Source organism: Bison bison, unplaced genomic scaffold (assembly GCF_000754665.1).
Source record: "Bison bison bison isolate TAMUID 2011002044 unplaced genomic scaffold, Bison_UMD1.0 scf7180017864363, whole genome shotgun sequence".
NCBI classification, from domain to species: Eukaryota; Metazoa; Chordata; class Mammalia; order Artiodactyla; family Bovidae; genus Bison; species Bison bison.
This window is the reverse complement of record NW_011494935.1, coordinates 635,558-655,787: the sequence shown is the minus strand read 5'-3', so window position 1 is coordinate 655,787 and position 20,230 is coordinate 635,558. Positions and strand designations below refer to the sequence as shown.

At 40.3% G+C, this 20,230-nt stretch overlaps 1 protein-coding gene across 1 annotated transcript in view; it reads right to left on the bottom strand.

The window, feature by feature from the left end:
- Positions 1 to 20,230, bottom strand: part of ITK (IL2-inducible T-cell kinase) — a 63,818-nt gene that overhangs the window by 18,152 nt on the left and 25,436 nt on the right. Inside the window, exons 5-8 of the mRNA XM_010855281.1 lie at positions 17,905 to 17,945; positions 13,587 to 13,738; positions 9,613 to 9,678; positions 5,763 to 5,817 (exon numbers count right to left, since the gene is read on the bottom strand). Coding sequence (XP_010853583.1) covers positions 5,763 to 5,817; positions 9,613 to 9,678; positions 13,587 to 13,738; positions 17,905 to 17,945 — 314 coding nt within the window. The remainder of the gene's footprint in view (positions 1 to 5,762; positions 5,818 to 9,612; positions 9,679 to 13,586; positions 13,739 to 17,904; positions 17,946 to 20,230) is intronic.

Genomic DNA, 20,230 nt, shown 5'->3' with positions numbered 1-20,230 from the left:
ACTTCCCTTTCACTTTTCACTTTCATGCATTGGAGAAGGACATGGCAACCCACTCCAGTGTTCTTGCCTGGAGAATCCCAGGGACGGAGGAGCCTGGTGGGCTGCTGTCTATGGGGTTGCACAGAGTCGGACATGACTGAAGCAACTTAGCATGGATAACACATTTTGTTTATCTGTGCATCAGTTTCTGAGCATTTGGGCTATTTTAACCTTTGATATTGTGAATAGTGAATCTGTGTCTGGCTTCTGCTGCTGCTGCTGCTGCGTCGCTTCAGTTGTGTCCAACTCTGTGCGACCTCATAGATGGCAGCCCACCAGGCTCCTCCATCCCTGGGATTCTCCAGGCAAGAACACGGGAGTAGGTTGCCATGTCCTTCTCCAATGCATGCATGGATGCTAAGTCACTTCAGTTGTGTCCGACTCTGTGCGACCCCGTGGACAGCAGCCCACCAGGCTTCTCTGTCCACAGGATTCTCCAGGCAAGAATACTGAAGTGGGTTGCCATTTCCTTCTCCAACTCAACGTCATGTTTATGATATCCATCCATATATTATATAGTGTCACTTGTCTTCAAAAGTTTTCCCCTTTCACTAAATATTGAAGCTTTTGCTCTTGCCTCATTGAAATGTGATGGATTAAATTCAGGGCAGGAAGAAATCAAGCTTTAGCCAAAGCAGACATTATCTGCATTTGTTATGTATTTTAAAGGGAAGAAACAAAGACCAAAAAGGCCTGAAGTTTATCAGCTATCTGTGAAGAAAGGAGTGGGAATATCTCTTCTATTTAATTAAGAATTTTTTTTGTTATTGTTATTCTTTAAAAGAAACCATTATTATTTTTTATAAATTTGTGATGAGAGAGGGGTTTAACTGTTAAGAGTAAACTGATCCATAGACATCAGACAAAAGAGAAGTAAGGTTTGCAGTCAGCTCTGCTGAGGACAGGAGGCGGGCAGAGCTCTTCCTCCATCATAGTTGCTCTAGGTGGCATTCAGCACTGGTAACAGGAAACTCTGGTTTGGGGCTGAGGCAGTCCAGGGTGTGGGGAAAATGAGGCATCCGGCATGTACAGTATCACCTACTTCCTGTAAGGGGCTCAGAGGAAGTTACAACCACCAAGAACAGGGAAGTCTAAAGGGTCTTTGCTCTTATCACTGCCATGCCTGTGCAGTGTAGCCAGATTGGGTTGGGGAGTGGGCTTGTTCCTATGGGATATAGTCAAGGTCTCAGGTCATCTTTTACTATTTTATCTAGAAAAATAAAGATGCAACAATAGAAAAAAATGTGCCAAGGGGGGGAAATGTGCAGATGGGAAAATAGACCTTAACTCATATATTCCCTTATTAACTATGTGTGTGTATGTGTGTGTATGTGTGTGTGTGTGTGTGTGTATGAAGAAGCGTCCCTGCCCTAGTCCAGACTGACACTAATTTACTGTCTAAATTTGGCCCAGTTTACTCCCCTGTAGCACAAAGGGGATGGATCAGATATTCTTTAAAAGGAATTCTAGCTCTAACAATTTATAATTCTGTGAATTACAGATGTTTCCAGATTCAATGTATAAGCTTCAGTTTTCTCAGTCGTAAAATGACTTTTGCAAGATGGTTGGGAGAGTTAAAGTGCATAGAACAGTTCCTGGAGTATAATACCAGAACAAGGACTATTAGGACTATCATCAGCCATTATTATCACATGCCATGGTATGCCATCCATTAGAAGTATTAATACCATTGTCTGCTTTCTTCTGAGATATGTTGACTGTGTTAGGAACGTCCTTCTTTCTTTCTGTCCATATGATTTGAAGGGGACCTTTCAGAAGATAATCTTGACACACAGGGTAGGTTATTATGAAAAATATTGACTGATAACTTATATCTTTGTTATGCTGCATTAGAATTTGAGTGTCTCTGACATATAACTACTTTTCGTTTTGGAGGTGGTTCATTTCTTCCCTTAAAACAATTCTTCTGTGGACTCAATATTGATTGCATCTTTAACTAGTAACACCTTAGAATCATGGAAATATCATTAACAATGTCTTAGAAAAGGCTCCTGCCCCAAATTCAGGTCACTCAATATGTGCCATGCTGTAAGGTATCAAGTACCTGCTTGCAAGGAATTCACCCTCTACCTAAACGGGTTACACAGAAGACAGACTTTGAGGTCCATGGCTGAGTGAAAAGAGAGCTACTGGAGATGTCATGACACTGCAACATGAGAGTTCAAAGGTGGGGAAAAACCACATTCCACAGTTTGTGAGAGGGAAAGCTTGAGGATGTTCTTAGAGGAGGTGTTATCTGAACTGATAATACATGCTAAGAGTTGTTTTCTGTGGTTCTGAAATTTGGCTAAGTCCCAGAATCACCTGCGTACCAATTTCCAAGGTTTTGACTGGTGAAGGCTGACATCCTAGAATTTGTATTTTTTTAAAAGCTCCAAACAATGCTCATGACTGGCCAGCTTCTCCCAAAATATAGTTGTTAATTTCAAAAACATTTCTTAAGCATTTGCTGTATTCATTCACTCAACAAATATTCAATAAGCAACTACTATGTCATAGGTACAGTTCTGGGGTCCTGTGTAAAGCAGGAACAAGATAAAGCATTTATATTCTAATGGTGAAATATGTTTGGGACAGTACCTTGAGATATTTAGTTAATAAAAATGAAATAAATCCAATTTTGGCCAATAAAAGTGAACCAATCCATCTTTTAAGTGTCCTATAATTGTTAGAAAAGGAGACACTAAATACACCCCTGAAAAAGTTCTGTTGATATTTTAAACATCATACAATACAGGGACCCACTGAAGTTTGCCTATATATGACCTAAGGAAGCTAAGAGGATTTGGTGAAGTAGTTTAGAATATTAATAAGGAAGAATGTTTCAACTGCTCTAGCAAGCAGAATGTATTTAAGTGCCTCCAAAGAACTGCTGTAAAATAGAAATCATCTTTTGCTAATCATTACTATGAGCTTTTTTAGGTGCCCCATGGGCATACTTCATTAACCAGTGTGTGATTAAAAATAACAAAACTGTACTTGTTTAAATTCAGTATAACTCTTATTATAGGATCTTATTGGTTAATTTAACAATTTATTATATTATCCAACAACATACGTGCTGAGTAGGCCGCATATATATCACAAGGTGACTTGAAAAAATACAGGTTTCCAGAAGCTAACCCTGGAGAGTCTGATTCTGTAGGTCTGGGCCAGGGCCTGGGAATCTTTATTTTTAAAAATTCCCTAGTGATTCTAATGTGTACTCTATTGGGAACCACAGGGAATAATTAAGTGCTGAGTTAGGGTGGAACCAAGGGGAAACCAGAGTCTAGTAGTGACTCACCTTAATTCCTCTTACTCCATGAACTCTTTCTAATTCCTTCTAGAATCTTCTCAAAATTCTGAGAGTACTGAAAGCCTCCTGTATATGCTCAGTTTATCTTAGATTCTTCTGTCTTTCTTCAGAGTTTTTCTTGTTTCCTGATAGTGTCTATGAGAGTCCCTATTGAGGTCAAAGATCCTATCTCAAGTATCTTTATGTGCTTAGTTCCGTGCTCAGCAAAATGGTAAGGTATGTGAGTTTATACTGGGAAATCCTAATAAAGGAAGTGGCGCAGACATGTCATAATCATGACAGGTGCTAATTGAGACGGCCACCATCATACAGACTGCCTATTATATACCTGTCACTGGTAAACACACAAACAACTGAACTTGTCCTCTTTGCCTGCTTACTGGCAACTTAATCAAGGGAGAAGTTCACTGCTTCAAAATATGACTCCAAAATATGACTCCTCCCTTCCCAATTTCCTCATATAGAAATTTTATTTTTACCTTTGATAGAATGAATTTATTATCACTTTAAAGTTTCCCTTGTGCAAAAGTAAGTAGTACATTAATAATCAACTCTATACCTTTAGATTATTTTTTGACGGTATTCGTCATCCTTCCACCTTCTCATCACAGCCCTTCATTCTCTACCTGAAATCTTCCCAGGTCCCCTTCTCTAAGCTCACCCCTAGTCACTGTCCAAACCGGTAATGGTTGCCTGTTGGGGTGATCAACTGTCCTGGTTTGTCCAGGACTGAGGTTGGTGGTGGGGGTTGTTCTGGGACCATCGGACTCTCAGTTTTAAAACGAACTGTTCCAAGCAAACCAGGATACATTGGTCACTCCAGCTTCATTCCATCCAAGAGAGGTTTGCAGTTTAAGATTCTTAAAGATATGAAATACCTTCAAACTATAACTGGAAAATAATATATGGTGAAATGTCAGGAACACGTTTGACACTTCAGCATAGGGAGACTAATCCCTCCATCAGCCCATGCCTACTGTTTACTGGTCTCACTGGTGAGGCTGTGTTGAGCCTGGGTTATTAACATCATCTGAATTTAGACTCACTCAGAAGTTTTTCTCTGAACTACTAATACCTGTACCCTATCCACTAGAGATTATGATTTAATGAGTCTGAGGTGGGACCTTGTCATTGGTAGTTCTAAAATGTTTCCCAGGTGATTTTAATGTGCAGACAGGCTTGTGAACCACTGCTCTAAGCAAATACACTGATAAATTGATTTCTCTATAGAAAGCTTTCTCTCAGTACCTCCATGCATTTGGTTTCTCTGCAAGAGCCCCAACGTGCAATTTTCAGGGCTACTTTAAGTGTGGTCTGTGGATGGGTGCCAGTTGGCAAACTGTTACTGCTCCACCACCAGACAAAAAAAGAAATTGAGAGGAATCATTTAGAATCTTTTTATAGCGACCTAATACTAATAAAAAATTAGACTTGCATTATTTTTTATGTCTTTGCTTCTTATTTTTTCTTTTTTTTCCCTATTAATTCGTTTTTTATTGAATTTACTTAAGTCTGTAACAAATGGAAATTAAAAACCAACCACAGAAAGTAATCCATTACTCAGATACTTTGAGAGGCACAGCTTTAGAGTAACAAATGATCTAATGATCCAGGAAGAGAGGGGTTCCCTTGCATGCCAGTCAATTGATGGCAGCTTCCTTGAGTGCTGTTTTGAGAAGGACCCCAAAGCCATGAACTCTGATCAACGGGGTCGGCCACAGAACCAAGACTAGAGAGTGGCAGTATGAGCCTAGGTAGTTTTCTTCTCTGATTTAGTCCAATGCCTCCCTTGAACTCGTTGAGAAACTGAGGTCCAGAAGGAAGAAGAGATGTCCCCAAAGTCACACACTGAGTTGGAGCCAGAGCAGGGGCCAAGACTTTCCCCACCACACCATGCCTTCTTTCTTCACTTCCCTCTCTCCCTCAATCCTGACACCCCTGGGTAAGATCAGTCCTGGTCCTCATACTATATGGCTCTGGAGAAGAACAGTTGTTTGAAAAATAAGTTAAAAACAAGTGATGTGTTTCCTCTAGTTCCACACACAGCTCAGCCAGGAGGAATCTGAATCACAGCCACCCCTGACCTAACCAGAGAGGCAGGCAGGGAAGACCAGCCCCAAGCTCTCCAGGGCCAGCCATCATGGCGGTAAAGACTACTCACTGAAGCGGTGGCCATGTTCACATGTTAATACCAAGACCTTTGATCCTCTCCAGGTTTCCTCTCCAGGACTGATGTACGCTAAGCCTGTAAACCCCAAAATACTTTTATACTAGTACCAGACATGAACATCACTTTAATCCAACACATCAACTCACTGCGTTAGCGCAAACCACACCGCCTGGCTGAAAAAGAGTAGCACAATTCATTTTATTTGAAGCCAAAAGATAGGTTAAAGAGACTTACTGTGTCCAAAAGAAGTTTTTCAGCTTTGTCTCGGCTGATGTTCTTATTGTACCACCTGAAAGCAGGAAAAAGTCACAGAAAAATGAGATTTAAAAAATTGTATTATTTACTCATGAAAGATAATTAATACTAGAGAATTTTTTGTTCTTTTTGTTTCTACCAATACTTTCAAACTCAAAAGCAAAAGTACAAACCATTTCCAGGTAATACAATGTTTAATTGGAAGGGAACAAATGAATCAGAAGTGGTAAAATGTTGGTAATTGTTGAAGCTGGGGAGCTTTGAGGTTCATTATATTTTTCTCTCCACTTTTGTGCATATTGGAAATTTTCCTTATTCAAATTTTTGAAAACATTTATCTTCTGCTCTGCTTTGTAAGTCAGTGGATGGTTATAAGTAGAATGGCGCTAGGACAGCTATAAAAGTTGAATATAAATTTGAAAGTGTAGCAAATACCCTTTTAAAATGATTGCAGCATTTTCTTCTGTAAAACTGGTTTTCAAGATCTTCTGCAAAAGAATTATATTTTTCCCAGCTGCAGAAAAGCTCCTGTACAAATAACATTGACAGTGTCCCATAAGGCTAGTTTATCTTTGTAAAAATTGCAAATGTAGAAAAACCTTAGGTATTGCTACATTCCTTGTGAAATGAGTGCCAAATTTATTTGTTGAATAAACTAAAAATTTTTAATGGATGTATTCTGCTAAAAATAAGGTAAATATTCACATATTTTCTACTTTTACAAAGTGAACTGACCTGAGATTGAACTTCAAATTTAGTTTAAAAGGAAAATGTGTCACGGGGTTCATGTTATAACACAATATTGTTTAATTTTGTGTTTCTGATTTTATCACACAACTGTTTTAATTTCTTAAGATTTCAGGCTAATTTTCTCAGGATAAGTGGCTCATCTCTTCTCTGAAGAAGTTTTAAAATCAAATTTTCTATGAGCAATTTGAATAATAGATTAAATATATAAATGGGGAAAAAAAAGAAAGAAAGATAACTTCTAGATTTATTGCTACCAAAGAATAGATCTTACCATGAAACAATTCATGTCAGACAGTTTTAGGAACCAGTGCACCATGATGGAATGATTTGGACGGTGGGGAAAAGCAAATCTAAGTATATTATGGATTCAATGTCATTTTTATAGTTTGGGTTCATCAACATACATAGCGCTAAAAGCTCATCTTCAAACATCTCAGAGCATTTGAAACTAGTAGCCCAGCTCTGTGCCTGGCTGGCCAGTAATTTGGACGTGTGAAACATTATACTCAAGCAAGCAACAACAGATAACATGTAACAGATAAATGCAATGTGGTATCATCTTTGGAAGTTTCATGACTGATGACTCTAAGCTAGTATTATGCAGGTTTATAAAAGGACACTAACTGAGTTTTTATAAAGTTTCCCTTAAAACAGCCTCAGTATGAACGTTGGCTTCCTGGGTATGCCCTGATTACTCTCTTTTGCATTGGCTGTTAACTAGGCTGCAATCACATCTCTGACTAGTTCAGTTCAGTTCAGTTCAGCTGCTCAGTCATGTCTGACTGTTTGCGACCCCATGGACTGCAGCACGCCAGGTCTCCCTGTCCATCACCAGCTCTTGGAGCTTGCTCAAACTCATGTCCAATCGAGTTGGAGTGGACTCCATCAAAGTTTGCTGGGGGAAAGCTCCAGCCATATCCTGGTGAGAACTTCAGGACTGCAAAGAATAATTAGCTAATGTAGAGCTCATCTATCAGTGTCAGGAGCTGGTCTGGAGTAGCCAGCATGTGAACCCAGGCAGTGGGGCTCCAGAACCCATGCTCTTATCCCCACCATATAGAGCCTGTAACTATCATGTACCAAGGATTTAAGGAAAAGCATTAAAGGCTCCCTGTCTCCCCTGAGAAGAGCCTAGCTTGCTATGCTGTAGCCCCCGACTTCACATCTTTCAGGAGTTACACCTGCCAGATACAGTTCTTACAATCTGTTAACTCCTAAGGAACATAATCATGGCATTATTTGTCATGTGCATGTTCTCACATGGCTCCTTCTTTCCTTATCTATGTTTTAATATAAAAAATGAAATATGTATAAGTTTGAAGGAGAAATGAAATGGACCAAAATAATTAATATTCTTTAACTACTTTCACCCCCTGTATCTTCTAAAATAGAGTTCTTCAAACTGCAGTGTATCCAAACTGGAACATTATTTTAATAGGTACTTCAGCATGTATTTCTAAGAAATAAAATATACACTTATATAACCATAGTACAATTACCAAAATCATGAAATTTAACACTGACACAATGCTGTTATCTAATTGTAGACTTTATTCAGATTTCATTGGTTGTCCCAATAATATGCTTTGTATTATTATTTTTTTGGTTTGCTTTTTTATGGTTCAAGATTGACCCAGGATTACTGGAGCATTTAGCTACTACATCTCTTCTGTTTCCTTTAATGTGAACCAGTTTCTTAGTCTTTCATGTCCTTCGTGATATTAACATTTCTGAAGAACCCAGGGCAGGTATTTTGTAGACTATGCCTCAGTTTGGATTTGTCTGTTGTTTCCTCATGACTAATTCAGGTTACGCATGTTTGGGTGGGAATATCACTGAAGTGATGCTGTGTCCTTCTCCGTGTATCATGTCAGGAGATGCACGATGTCTGCTTGCCCCCTTATTGATGTGAACTTGGATTGTTTAGTTAAGATGGGGTCTGCCAGGTATTTCCTTTTTTTAATAAGTGATTTGTAGGAAGATAATTTGAAACTATGTGAATATCAAACTTTTACCACCTACTCGTAACTTTTATTGATGATTCTTGCCCGAATCAGTTGGTACTTCAAGCTATAAAAGGATGGTTTTTCACTTTAAAATTCCTTCTGCATTCATTACTTGGCATTTTACAGTGAGAAGGAGTTTTTTTCTTCTTGTCCTGTTATTTATTTAGTTATCAAAGTATTTATTTATGATAGATTCTTGTTTTACCCAGTGATTGTAGTTCATTACTGTCATTATTTATTTTGATACTCAGATTATCCAGATTTTGTCAGAAGAGGCATTTTTAATCTGACTTCTGTGCTAACTCAATGTGTTCACCTGACTTCTGTGCTCACTCAATGTGTTCACTTTACTTAACAACAAAAAACTAGAGGGTACTTCTTTAATATTTTGGTGCATCAAAATGTTCCAATTTCATCTTTGTTCTTTCCTTGCCCTGACTCCGAGTCTCCAAGCCATTTCTCCAGGAAGTCCTAGTTGTTTCTAGTGGGAAGTGTTATTTAAAAACTAGAACCTGAGTGTGCACGTTGCAACTCTAGTATTATCGCTTCTGGGCCTTCTAGCAACTGAGCTGGTAAATACATGCACATGGTAAGTATGTTGTTCTCCACATTTGGATTTTATTAAACATTGAATAATTCCACTAAAACTGTTTGTGAACTCTCCTTTTAAATAACAGTCTGAAACAAATGACACAAACTAAGCAGATATTTAATACCTATCTGTTTGTCTGCTGGTATTGGAAGTATTGCATTAAACCATGTTTTAAATCAGTCTGTATTAGATCCAGTGTTCATAGTGTAAGATCAATATTCCTGGAATTCCCAGGAGAAACTTTTTCTTTGACTACAACGTGTGCAGGCATCTGAAAACATTAGTTTGGTAAAAGGGGAGATGAGAACACATATCCTTCCCCTTCTCCTATTTAAAGTGACCCCCAGCTGTTTATTTAGGGTTCTGAGTATGGAAGCAAGTCAAGAAAATGACTGGTATTTTAATAATTAACCAATGACACTCCTAATCTAAGAAGACCAATTAGCACCAATTTTTGAAAAAAAAAAAAAAAAAAACTTACTCATAGGTTTCCAGGTTATTTGGAGACTTTTCCACCAGATAACTGCTTGGAACATATCCTTCATGCCTGTTTAGAGGGAAATGAGTGTTTATATTAATACAAAGCTAATTTTTACATCTCCATTTCATAGATTTAATCAACTAAATGTCATTTAAAGATGAAGAATTCTTGTTTAGCTTTCAGGATAAGACATTTTAAAATTTTCAAATAAAAATTACTAAAAATAACAACCTGCTATCGTTAAAGGCTATATAGATCTTATTACTAAAATTTGAGCCATAATAAATAAGAAATAGTCACTTTACTTTATTAGCTCTGCTTGCTAATCTCTTCATTGTGAAAATTTCCTCTATTGGAAAAAATATCAATGTTAAGTCTTTATTTTCTAATAGGAAACATCTCTGTGTGTGTGTTATAATCAGTATTTTTCCACTTTAGTGCTAGCATTTTATAGTTAGGAAACCAAAATAATTAAAATATAAAGAATTATTTCCAACCACAGGTCACAAAAGATACTGTCAGTCAACCATGTAAACTTTTAATTCAAGGCCTCCCTAATGTTTTTTGTTATTTGTGCTCCTTCAAACATAAATGATAAAACATGATAAAAACAAAATAAAACTATGTTGGATTTGGGTTTAGGAGTTTCTTTTGAGCAGGAATAAATTGTGTATAAACAAAGACATATGGATCAAGAGACTGGTAAGAACATCAAAATACTTTACACTTGTGTAGATACTTTTCAAAACACTATCACATTCACTGTCACATTTAATACTACAAGGTGAGAGCAGTGTCTCCTCCACTTTCTAGGCCTCTGATTCTGTACCTGTAAAATGAAGGACCTAAACTAGTTTACACATAAAATCCCCCCAGACTGTGCATTCTGTGAAAAGATGTCTCCTAACTTCTTGCTCTTTACTCCATTAAGTGTTTGAATTTTTTTCTATCTAGTGATTTCTGTTTAATGGGAAATGTGTAATCTATTTCACAGAATTGTTTGGAGGAGTGAAGAAATGAAGAATGGTAATACCAAATACCTGATATCTTGTATCTTATACCCACGGTTAGTCAGTCATGGTATTATGCTTTCTTTGGAGAACTGAACATCCAGCCTCAGAATCCTTCTTAAGCCAGCACTCAAGGTAGTCAATTCCAACTGATAGGAGTCAACTTGTTCTCAGATATGCTGTCTTTTATGTCTTTCTTTTGGATTTCCTTTTAATTATGTCTGTTTTTGCCACACCATATGTTTACAATTATATTACTAGGTCAAATACTATTTTGCTTTCATATAAAATAACAGTTTTAATATCCCAACCAAAACTGGATTATCTACTAAATGATGATAATTCTCTTGTGTGTGGATATAGAATTTACAAATCCCTTTCACTTTCTTTATCTCAGTGATTTTCTCAACACTCTGAGATGGAAAGCTGATATTATCATCTGCATTTTACAGGTAAGGAAATAGATTCAGAAAAGTTAAGTGACTTTTCCATAGGCCCTGTATAACAAAAGCAGCTGATATTCAAGTCCGAGTCTTCTGTCTCTGCATCTTGTGTACTTTCCGCTGTACCACACTATTACAAAGCACACTAGGGAAATTCCCAGACACCCTGATTGGCCTCTGGGGTGTCTTCTGCGATGCCCTTTGAAGTACAGAGCTGAGCCTTTCTGCGGGCCATTGAACAAAGTGTAAACTGTCATTTGGGGAAGTGAAACCTAGGAGAAGAAATTTCCTGGCACATAAGGTGTACTAAAGAAATGTCAGTTGGTTGAAGGGATGAATTTCTTAGTAAGTTCCTCTGGTGTTTGTGGAGCCAGGCAATCTTGAACCTGTTTCTGAAATGAGCTTCCCCATAATAGGCAAAGAAAAGGTGATGTGACTGGTCTTGTTTGTTTCCCCAAGTTAACTAGACAGGGAGGTTCCAGGTGAGGGGGCTTTTGGGTCTGTTCTCAGCAAGCAAGTGACACTGCCTCTGAGACCACAGTTTTTGATCTAACCCTCCTTTACTTCCCTTGCAATGGAATTGATAAGGGTACTTAAAGAGAAGGTGCCTTGAGAATGTAAGTTATGATATATGTAAAAAGTAAAGTCTTTACCCTAAAAATGTTTGTACTTCTTTTTCTACTCATCAGGTTGGCCCCTCTTTTTAAAGTTTAATGATACCCAATGTTGGGCTTCGCTGGTGGTTTAGATGGAAAAGAATCCGCCTGCAATGCAGGAGACCCAGGTTTGATCCCTGGATCCAGAAGATCCCCTGGAGAAGGCAATGGCTACCCCATCCAGTATTCTTGCCTCGAGAATTCTATGGACAGAGGAGCCTGGTGGGCTACAGTCCATGGGGTCACAAAGAGTTGGACACGATTGAGCAACTAACACTTTCACTTCGGTGTTGGCACTCCAATACCCTGTTGGTGGGGAATGTAAAATTTGGCAAGCTTTTTGAGGGATTTATCTTCTAAAATTAAGATGTCACATAGTCTGACTCACCAGTTCCATAATTAGAAATGTGAGTTATGTATTTTTTCCCAAAGAAAAAATATGTTTTCAAAAGTATATGTATTTCAAAAGATTTCTAAGTTACATGAGCGTGCACAATGCAAGATCTTCATTGCAGCCTTTTGTGAAACAACAAAGAAAGCAACCTGGAAACTAAATGTCCCACTATAAAATATTATTTAAATATTTATAATACAATCATACATTCTAGAACTATATGTTTACCTAAAAAATAAGGTAGATTTGTATGCACTGATATGAAAATATCTTTAAGATATATCATTAAAAGTTAAAAGCAAGGTGAAGATCAAAATGAATCACCTTAATGCAAATGAAAATTAGGATGCATTTCTATATTTATAACTCTTTTGCCTAGGATGCACAAGTAACTTAACAATGAATACTTTTAGAACTGATGTGCAGACAAATGGAGGGTGGCTTCTTTTTATGTATATTTCTCTCTGTTGTTAGTTTTTGTAATATAAAACATCGACATTGGCTATCCAGATATTGCACTAATGGAGTGTTTTCATTATCTTTTAAAAACTATGTTAAAATTAATAATAATCTCATACTTTGAAAATGTTTAAACCCTTAATATATAAAGATGTTAATTGTAGCATTGTTAATATTTTCAAAATATTAGAAACAGCCTAAGCACCCAAGAAGGAAATTTGCTAAATTATGGTACATTTTTATGTTGGATTTATGCAGTTATTGAAATCATCTTCTGGAGAATATTCTGGGACATAGGTAAATATCTCTGATCTTTAAAGGAAATATACAGCCTTATTAAGCAGTGTAAATCTGATAACTTTAAACTAACCACTGGTATGAAACTCATATACATCCCAGAGCATTCTAAAGGTCAGTAACAGTAATTTCTTATAGTTCAGTTCAGATAAAGGGTCATAAGATTTTTTTTTCATTCAAAAGTCCCATTGAGGGTAAATTGTATTTGTACAACTTTATTTTCTCTGTGAATCATATGGATGGCTAGTTCACAGCTCTTGGCTTAACTAAATCTTTAGTATTTTTTCCCTGATTATTCTTAATGTAACCACCAATCTGCACCATCTGTACATGCCTTTTGCTTCCACCAACAATAAGACCCTCACAATGGCATATACACCTTCAGCCTCATTTAAGCACTCAAAAACAATGGTGCTTTGTGGAACAAGTTGCTGTTCTCCCAAACTGTGGATATCAGTGGAAAAACCCAGAAGATTTTTAGATGAGTTTGGAGGTTGGGAGGGCTTGATAAGGTCCAGGGAGTAAGTATGGTGAGTGACTGCCTCCCAGGCTCTTCTGAGAAGGGGAAGACCCTTTTCAGCAACTTCTTCCATCTCCTCCTCTGTCTCTGCTCTCCTCTCCTAACTCAGTGCCATGGTCGCTCTGAGAGAGGCAGGACTGTCTTTGTTCCCACCTCCCCTTGAAAGCTGGGACAGCAGCCACCCAGGCGCCTTACCCATTCCTGTCCTGAACCCTCCACCAGTGAATCTCAGAGCTGTCGAGCAGGTAGTACTCCTCATTGCGCTGTAGCATGAGTTCCTGTGGATCATTTGTTTGGTAGTCATACAGGGCAATGACCACAGTTTCTTCAAGTTCCCGAAGTGACCGCTGGAGGAGGGAGACCACAAAATCAAGCAAAGATGTGAGAAAGGAGGTAACCTGTGGAACAAGGTCAGCAAGTCCCTGAGCTGTAACTTGCTCTTGGACCTATGCCAGTCAGACACCAGTTCCTCAGATCCACTGGGGATACTCACTGAGTCCATTCACCTTCCTCTAGTTGGGTTTCTCATTGTCAGGCTCACGATATGGAATAGGACACAAAGACACGCAATACCTGGAATTCGCTGCCTCTCCCATTCCAAGTGGTAAACTCAGACTCTCAGTGAGCTCCAGGCAGCCATGCTCGTCACAGAAATCTGCTTGTTTCTCTACTTAAGCCATGTCATAATTCACAGACTCTCTGCTAGGAGCATCACATTCTTGGCAAAGGTGATGAAGTCAACACTATATCATTTAGTTCATGCTTTCCTAGTTTTATTTTTGGGTTTGTCCAGATCCATAGAATTACGGACTGTTGGAGCTGGAATGCCTCTGAGAGATCATTTAGTCCACTCTTTTGTTTAGAATAGGGAAACTGAGGCCCAGATGGGACAAGTTTAGCAACTGAATTATTCTTATGCTTTCTCTACTATATCCCATGGGATCTCTTGTTCCTCTGGTGGGCTCTCTTGCTTGTATCACTGTTTTTCAGTATCTTTCTTAGGATGAGATATTAAAGACTGAAGAGGTCCTCATGTAAAGGAGTCACAAGTGTTCAGGGTGGGCACACCTGCTAGAGGTTAGCAGGCTTTGTGAGATAGCAAATGTGGGAAGAGACTGAGATCACTGGCTAGAGTGAGAGTCAGTGATGGGAAATCAGAAGTTCTCTGAGTGCACTGAAGTATTTGGTGGCATAAAAATATCTGGGATTAAAAAATAAAATGTTGTCATACTGATACAGTTTGGATTTGAAGCCTAGATTATTTGTGGAGCTTGTGAGATGATATACTGAGTACTACAGATAACAGTGTTATCTTAAAATGTAAATTATGGGAGTAGGTCGGAGGAGGTCTTTACAACCTCCAGACATTCTTTGGATTATATAACCTCATTGTTAACACTAGCAAGCGGGTACTCTTTCTGCCCCCTTCTGATGCCTATGTCAGAAGCTTTCTCTATCTCCTTTATACTTTAATAAAACTTTATTACACACACACACACACACACAAAAAAAGAGTTGTTGAGCTTGAGGCTGTCATCCTAACAGCTAATGGAGGAAGGAATTGTGTTAAAGGGCAGGAGGATAAAGGAAAAATATAGTAAGGTATTCATCTCATTATAGATCCAACTGGTTGATTAATTATTTTTAAGACAAAGATCAGAGCAGGTTTCTCAAACAATGTGAAACCTTTCCATAGGGAGTACTTTGGACATCTGTGGCGGTGTTTTGAATGTCGCAAAGGTTGAGGTGGCTACTAGCATTGAATGGGAGAGGGTCAAGGATGCAAAACACCCTGCAGCATCCCACATGCAGCATCCCACGACTTTTGAACGTCCTGTTAGATATTCCAGAGAAGGCCGCTTGCAGTAATAATGTACAATAACACTCTGACCTAGATCCTACCTCCACCTTATATGAAGCACTTGGTTTCCTAGGAGGCAGCCACCCTTTACGTGGAGGGTGGATTACACTTTGTTTAGTTCAGAACTTGACCAAGAGTTGTTTGCTCTTTTGGAAAGTGTATCATAGATGGTAGTACTGTCTTTGAGTCACTGATACTACATTACTGGAACAGTTGCATTTGAGCTGCCAAATTTAACAGGATTCAAATACAGGTGTGTTTTATTATGTTGTCCAGTATAGTCATGCCCAATATTTATATATAGAAATATGTATGGGTTTGTATAAGTTATTTCATTTTCTTTTTTAAACATTATGGTTAGAACATTTATTGGTTCTTTTAGAAAGTATGTGTTTACATAAGTGGTATTATCTATTTACTTTCTTTTTGTTATAATAAAGGGGGCTTTATAAAATATTTGTCAGAAAAAGGGAGTACTGGGTCTGATAGGATTGAGAACCATGAGATTATACTGAGAAAATGAAGGGATGGCATTTGGAGAAACTGAGACTCTGGGCTCCAGAAGGGCTATTTGGGAGCCCAGGAGATGAGGTGAGTCATGGAATGGGAGAATGGTCCTGTCTCCTGGCCACTCCACTGCTGGTCTCAGAATGGTCCTGACTTCTGAGAGCTCCTGACCCCAGCTGGGGAGAGCTCCACCCAGCTGAGACTGGGCCCTCCCAGGTGGGAGTGGCACGGGTAGTGTGACTTAACAAGGAAGCCAGGGCGTAGGCAGATATGTGTATGGGTGGCCCCTCAGGAAGTCCTTCTGGGTTGATGGGGATGGGCCTCGAAGAAGGGCTGAGTTCTTGTGTACGTGGGGAGACCAAGAGTGAAACATAACCTCATTTGCACCCACAGGCTAGAGAGGCCTGGAGTTCTCTACTCTGATCATGGATGGTTTCTATCCTGACCAATAATAGCCACCCTCCACCCTCGAGAACTGTCCCCAGTCCACAGTCTCTCTCACACTAAGCATCAGGCCTGTTGCTCAGATCAGATTAAAAGTATAGCCTCTATAGATGCCAACTCAAGATGCCATCACTTAGTGTAGAACAGAACATGAAGGTGATGGGAGAAGTGATTTCAAGTAATTCAAGATAAATGTTGCTGTGGATTTAGATGTGTGATTGAAACTGCAACCGTGATTCCAATAGCCCTGTGGTTGGTGTCCTAAAGCTGCTCCTCCAAGAAGTCTGAGAAGCCAAGTGGTGGTGTCCAAGGGGTGGTGGATAGGCCCTATTTTCTGACTTTCACCTTCACTAATAGTGAAAAACCAGAAGAAGCAAGCCAGCCTCAGGTGCAGAGATGTGGGTTTAGGTGGGACTATTGGAACCACCCACGAGCCAGGGCAGTGGGATTCCAAACCATATTTTCAAGGGTGATGGTGAAATGGTCTTAGGAGATGAATGAAGTAAAATGGAAAAGAGCCCATTTTCTGCTGCAATTTAAATATACTTCTTTCTTGTTGTGTGAGAGAGGGCTGACAACAAATCTAAAAGTCATCCCAGTTTTGAGCGATGTAAAACTTCTCTTATGGGGAAGCTGCCAGTGTTTGAAATGTCACCATATTGGCTGGAAAAAAAGCAGGGCTCACCCTTCAGGAAGAAGCATGAGGGAGTAGAATCAGTATATTCTAGAATAAAGACCAGTTACTCAAATGTGGATATCGTTATTGGTATTACCATAAAGTGAGGGCTAAGATTGCTTTTTCTCCTATTTTTTGGTTTGTTTTGTTTTGTCTTTTTGACTAAATAGCTTCCCAAGAATTGACTTGATATCATTTAAATCTTGCAAGTCAGTATATTAGACCAGTGTTTCTCAAACTCCAGCATGCCTTAGAATCACCTTGAGGTTTATTAAAGTGCAGATTACTGGTCCCTTTCCCTAAAGTTTTGCGTGTCAAAGGTCTGATGGGGTGATGAGGTTTGGGGTGGGGGGGAAGGAGTTCTGAGAATCTGCATTTCTAACCAGCTCCCCAGTGATGCTGATGCTGCTGGTCCAGGGACCACACTTTTGGGAACGACCACTCGAGTTAAAGACCACCACACCAGGAACCCTCTAGCCTACTAACTTGACTACTAAGTTACCGAATGGCCTTGGGATAACTTCTCGTGGGACTTGCTTTCCCAAGCTTTCACATGAGAATAAAACTATAACCTTCTGAAGTGGCCAGAACAGAGGGTGAGTTTTGAAATAACTAGTAAAAGTGTGGACCTGCTTTGAAGAATTTGAAGTGTTCTCAGGTGTATGCTTCCAAAATGCTTGTCTGTCAAAGGGTGGAGTAAATACATCATTTTATGTGGCTGTGAGCTGTTATTAGGCCCCAGCCTAGTCAAGGTACTTGGATGCACAGTATGATACCGAGAAGTGTTTGTTGAGTGAAGGCGGTGGAGTGAAGATTTTGGCAGCTGAGTGGTCATTTTACTTGGACCCACCCAGGAGACAAGCTGGGCCCAGGAAACCCACAGTGTTGAGTTCAGCTGCATCACAACGAGGTCACGGTTGAGAAACCTGAGCAGATGGGAAACCCAAGCGGGACGACACCAGAGCAGCAGCTCGAGGTGCCCTGGGCCCCCGCCTCCCCGCGCCCAGACCTGTGCTTTCACTCACCCTATTGTCTTCAGGAGTAGGAGGAAGAGGCTTCTTTGAAGCTGAAACAAGAAAAACAGAAAAAGAAAATGAGCATGAAACCGAATGTGCCCAGCTGGAGATGAACGGCTGGGGGCTTTTCAGAGAAAAGAGGCCCCAAAGAGAACAGCAGGAGGAAAGGATGAGACACAGGGCCTGGGTTTTATCTCTTTCAGCCTGCGTGCTCCTGATCTAGTTTTCCAGGAGACACCAGAGACTTCCAGAAGCCCCTCTTCCTGTACCCCAGGAAAAGCCTAGTGCAGAGGGGTTCCCCGGGTCTCAGTGTATGTCCTTCCCCAGAGGCATGGAGCCTCCACAAAGGCACTTCCACCTGCTGAACCAGGACTTGGAATTGGTAACTCAGGGGGACCGTGACTCACTGGCTTCCTGATGCCCCTGTGGGCTTGGAGAGAGGGTGGATGAGGTGAGAGGTCATCGTGTTGCTTTGTGAGAAGGCTGTTATCTTAAGGCTCTGAGTATTTGTTCTTGCCGATTCCTCCAGACAACACCCCAACACCTCTCTGTGTTTATGTCTTTGTGTCTCCATGTCTCGCTTTCTCTGCAGTCTCTTCCTTCTTTCCTCCTTTCTCCTTTTTTCTTTCTCTCCCTTTCCCTCTCTCTTTCCTTTATCTCTTCATCTGTGTCTTTTAGGATTTCTCCTTTAAGGCAGAAGTCCCCAGCCTTTTTGGCACCAGAGATTCGTTTCGTGGAAGACAATTTTTCCAGGAATCCAGGGGGTGGGGTGGGGGAAGGGGTGGCTTGCAGATGATTCAAGTGCATTATATTTATTTTGCATTGTATTTCTATTATTATTACATCAGCTCCACCTCAGATCATCAGGCATTAGATCTCAGAGGTTAGGAACTCCTGGTTTAAGGCACTAAAAAGGCCCAGTGTGGAATCAGTGGACTGAAGCTGTGTGTCTGTGTGGTACGGGGATGCAGTGCCTAGGCTTCTGCTCGGTTCAAAGACTTCTTGAACACTTACAGAAAAGCAGGGGGTGGGTGGCATCAACAGGTGGTGAGCACCGTATCTCTGCAGGGGGTTGACTTGGAACTGGGCAGCCGTGTCTGGGATGTGGTGAGAAGAGATTCATACATTGACACTGGAGCCCAGACCCTGTGCTGACATCTTAATCAAGGGCTGCTGCTGCTGCTGCTGCTAAGTTGCTTCAGTTGTGTCCGACTCTGTGCGACCCCATAGACGGCAGCCCACCAGGCTCCCCCGTCCCTGGGATTCTCCAGGCAAGAACACTGGAGTGGGTTGCCATTTCCTTCTCCAATGCATGAAAGTGAAAAGTGAAAGTGAAATCGCCCAGTCGTGTCCAACCCTTAGCGACCCCGTGGACTGCAGCCTACCAGGTTCCTCCATCCATGGGATTCACCAGGCAAGAGTACTGGAGTGGGTTGCCATTGCCTTCTCCATAATCAACGGCAGACTGGGGTATTAGGTGTGCAATTAACTTAGACAAAGGAAACATACATACATAGTGGGAAACATGGTTCCATTACAGCACTCAACTTGGTGCCAAGAGCCAGTTACCTTAACCCCAACTCCACCACATACAAGCTGGGTGGTCTTGGGCACTTTCCAGCCCTGAGTGTTCGGTGCCTGATCTCTTCTTCCTCTGGCCTTGCTCTTACCTTTCTTCCTTCCCCTCTGTGTGAAGTTTGTATGTGGTAAAACTTGTATGTGGGGTTAGTTCTGGCTGCATACGTGGGTGCTGCTGTTGGTTGAATATTTGCTAAGTCACTTCGATCATGTCTTACTCTGTTGTGACCCCATGGACTATAGCCCGCCAGGCCCCTCTGTCCATGGGATTCTCCAGAAGAATACTGGACTGAGTAGCCATTCCCTCCTCCAGGGGATTTTCCTGACCCAGCAATCAAACCTGCATCTCTTTCATCTCTTTCATTGCAGGCAGATTCTTTACCCACTGAGCCACCTGGGAAGCCTGAGGTTTGATATAACAGAGCCTATTTTAAATGCAGTGACCTCTGTTACTTCCCAGTCAGACACACGCATACTATCTCAGCTTCAGATTCTTCTTTCCACAAAAAGAATGACTAGCAGACACGGTTACCATTTACAGAGAGCCCACGAAGTGCCAGCAGCTGTGCTAAGAACTTTTTCCAACCCCACTGAACCTCCCAACAACTCCAGAAAGTAACTATTTATTATCATCATTCCCACTTTACAGATGAGAAAACTGGCTAAGAGACTCAGAAAGTTAAGTAACAAATATGAAGTCACAGAGAAAGGATACTGAGGGGCTGGAACTCACACCAGATGTTTTTTTTTTTTTCTT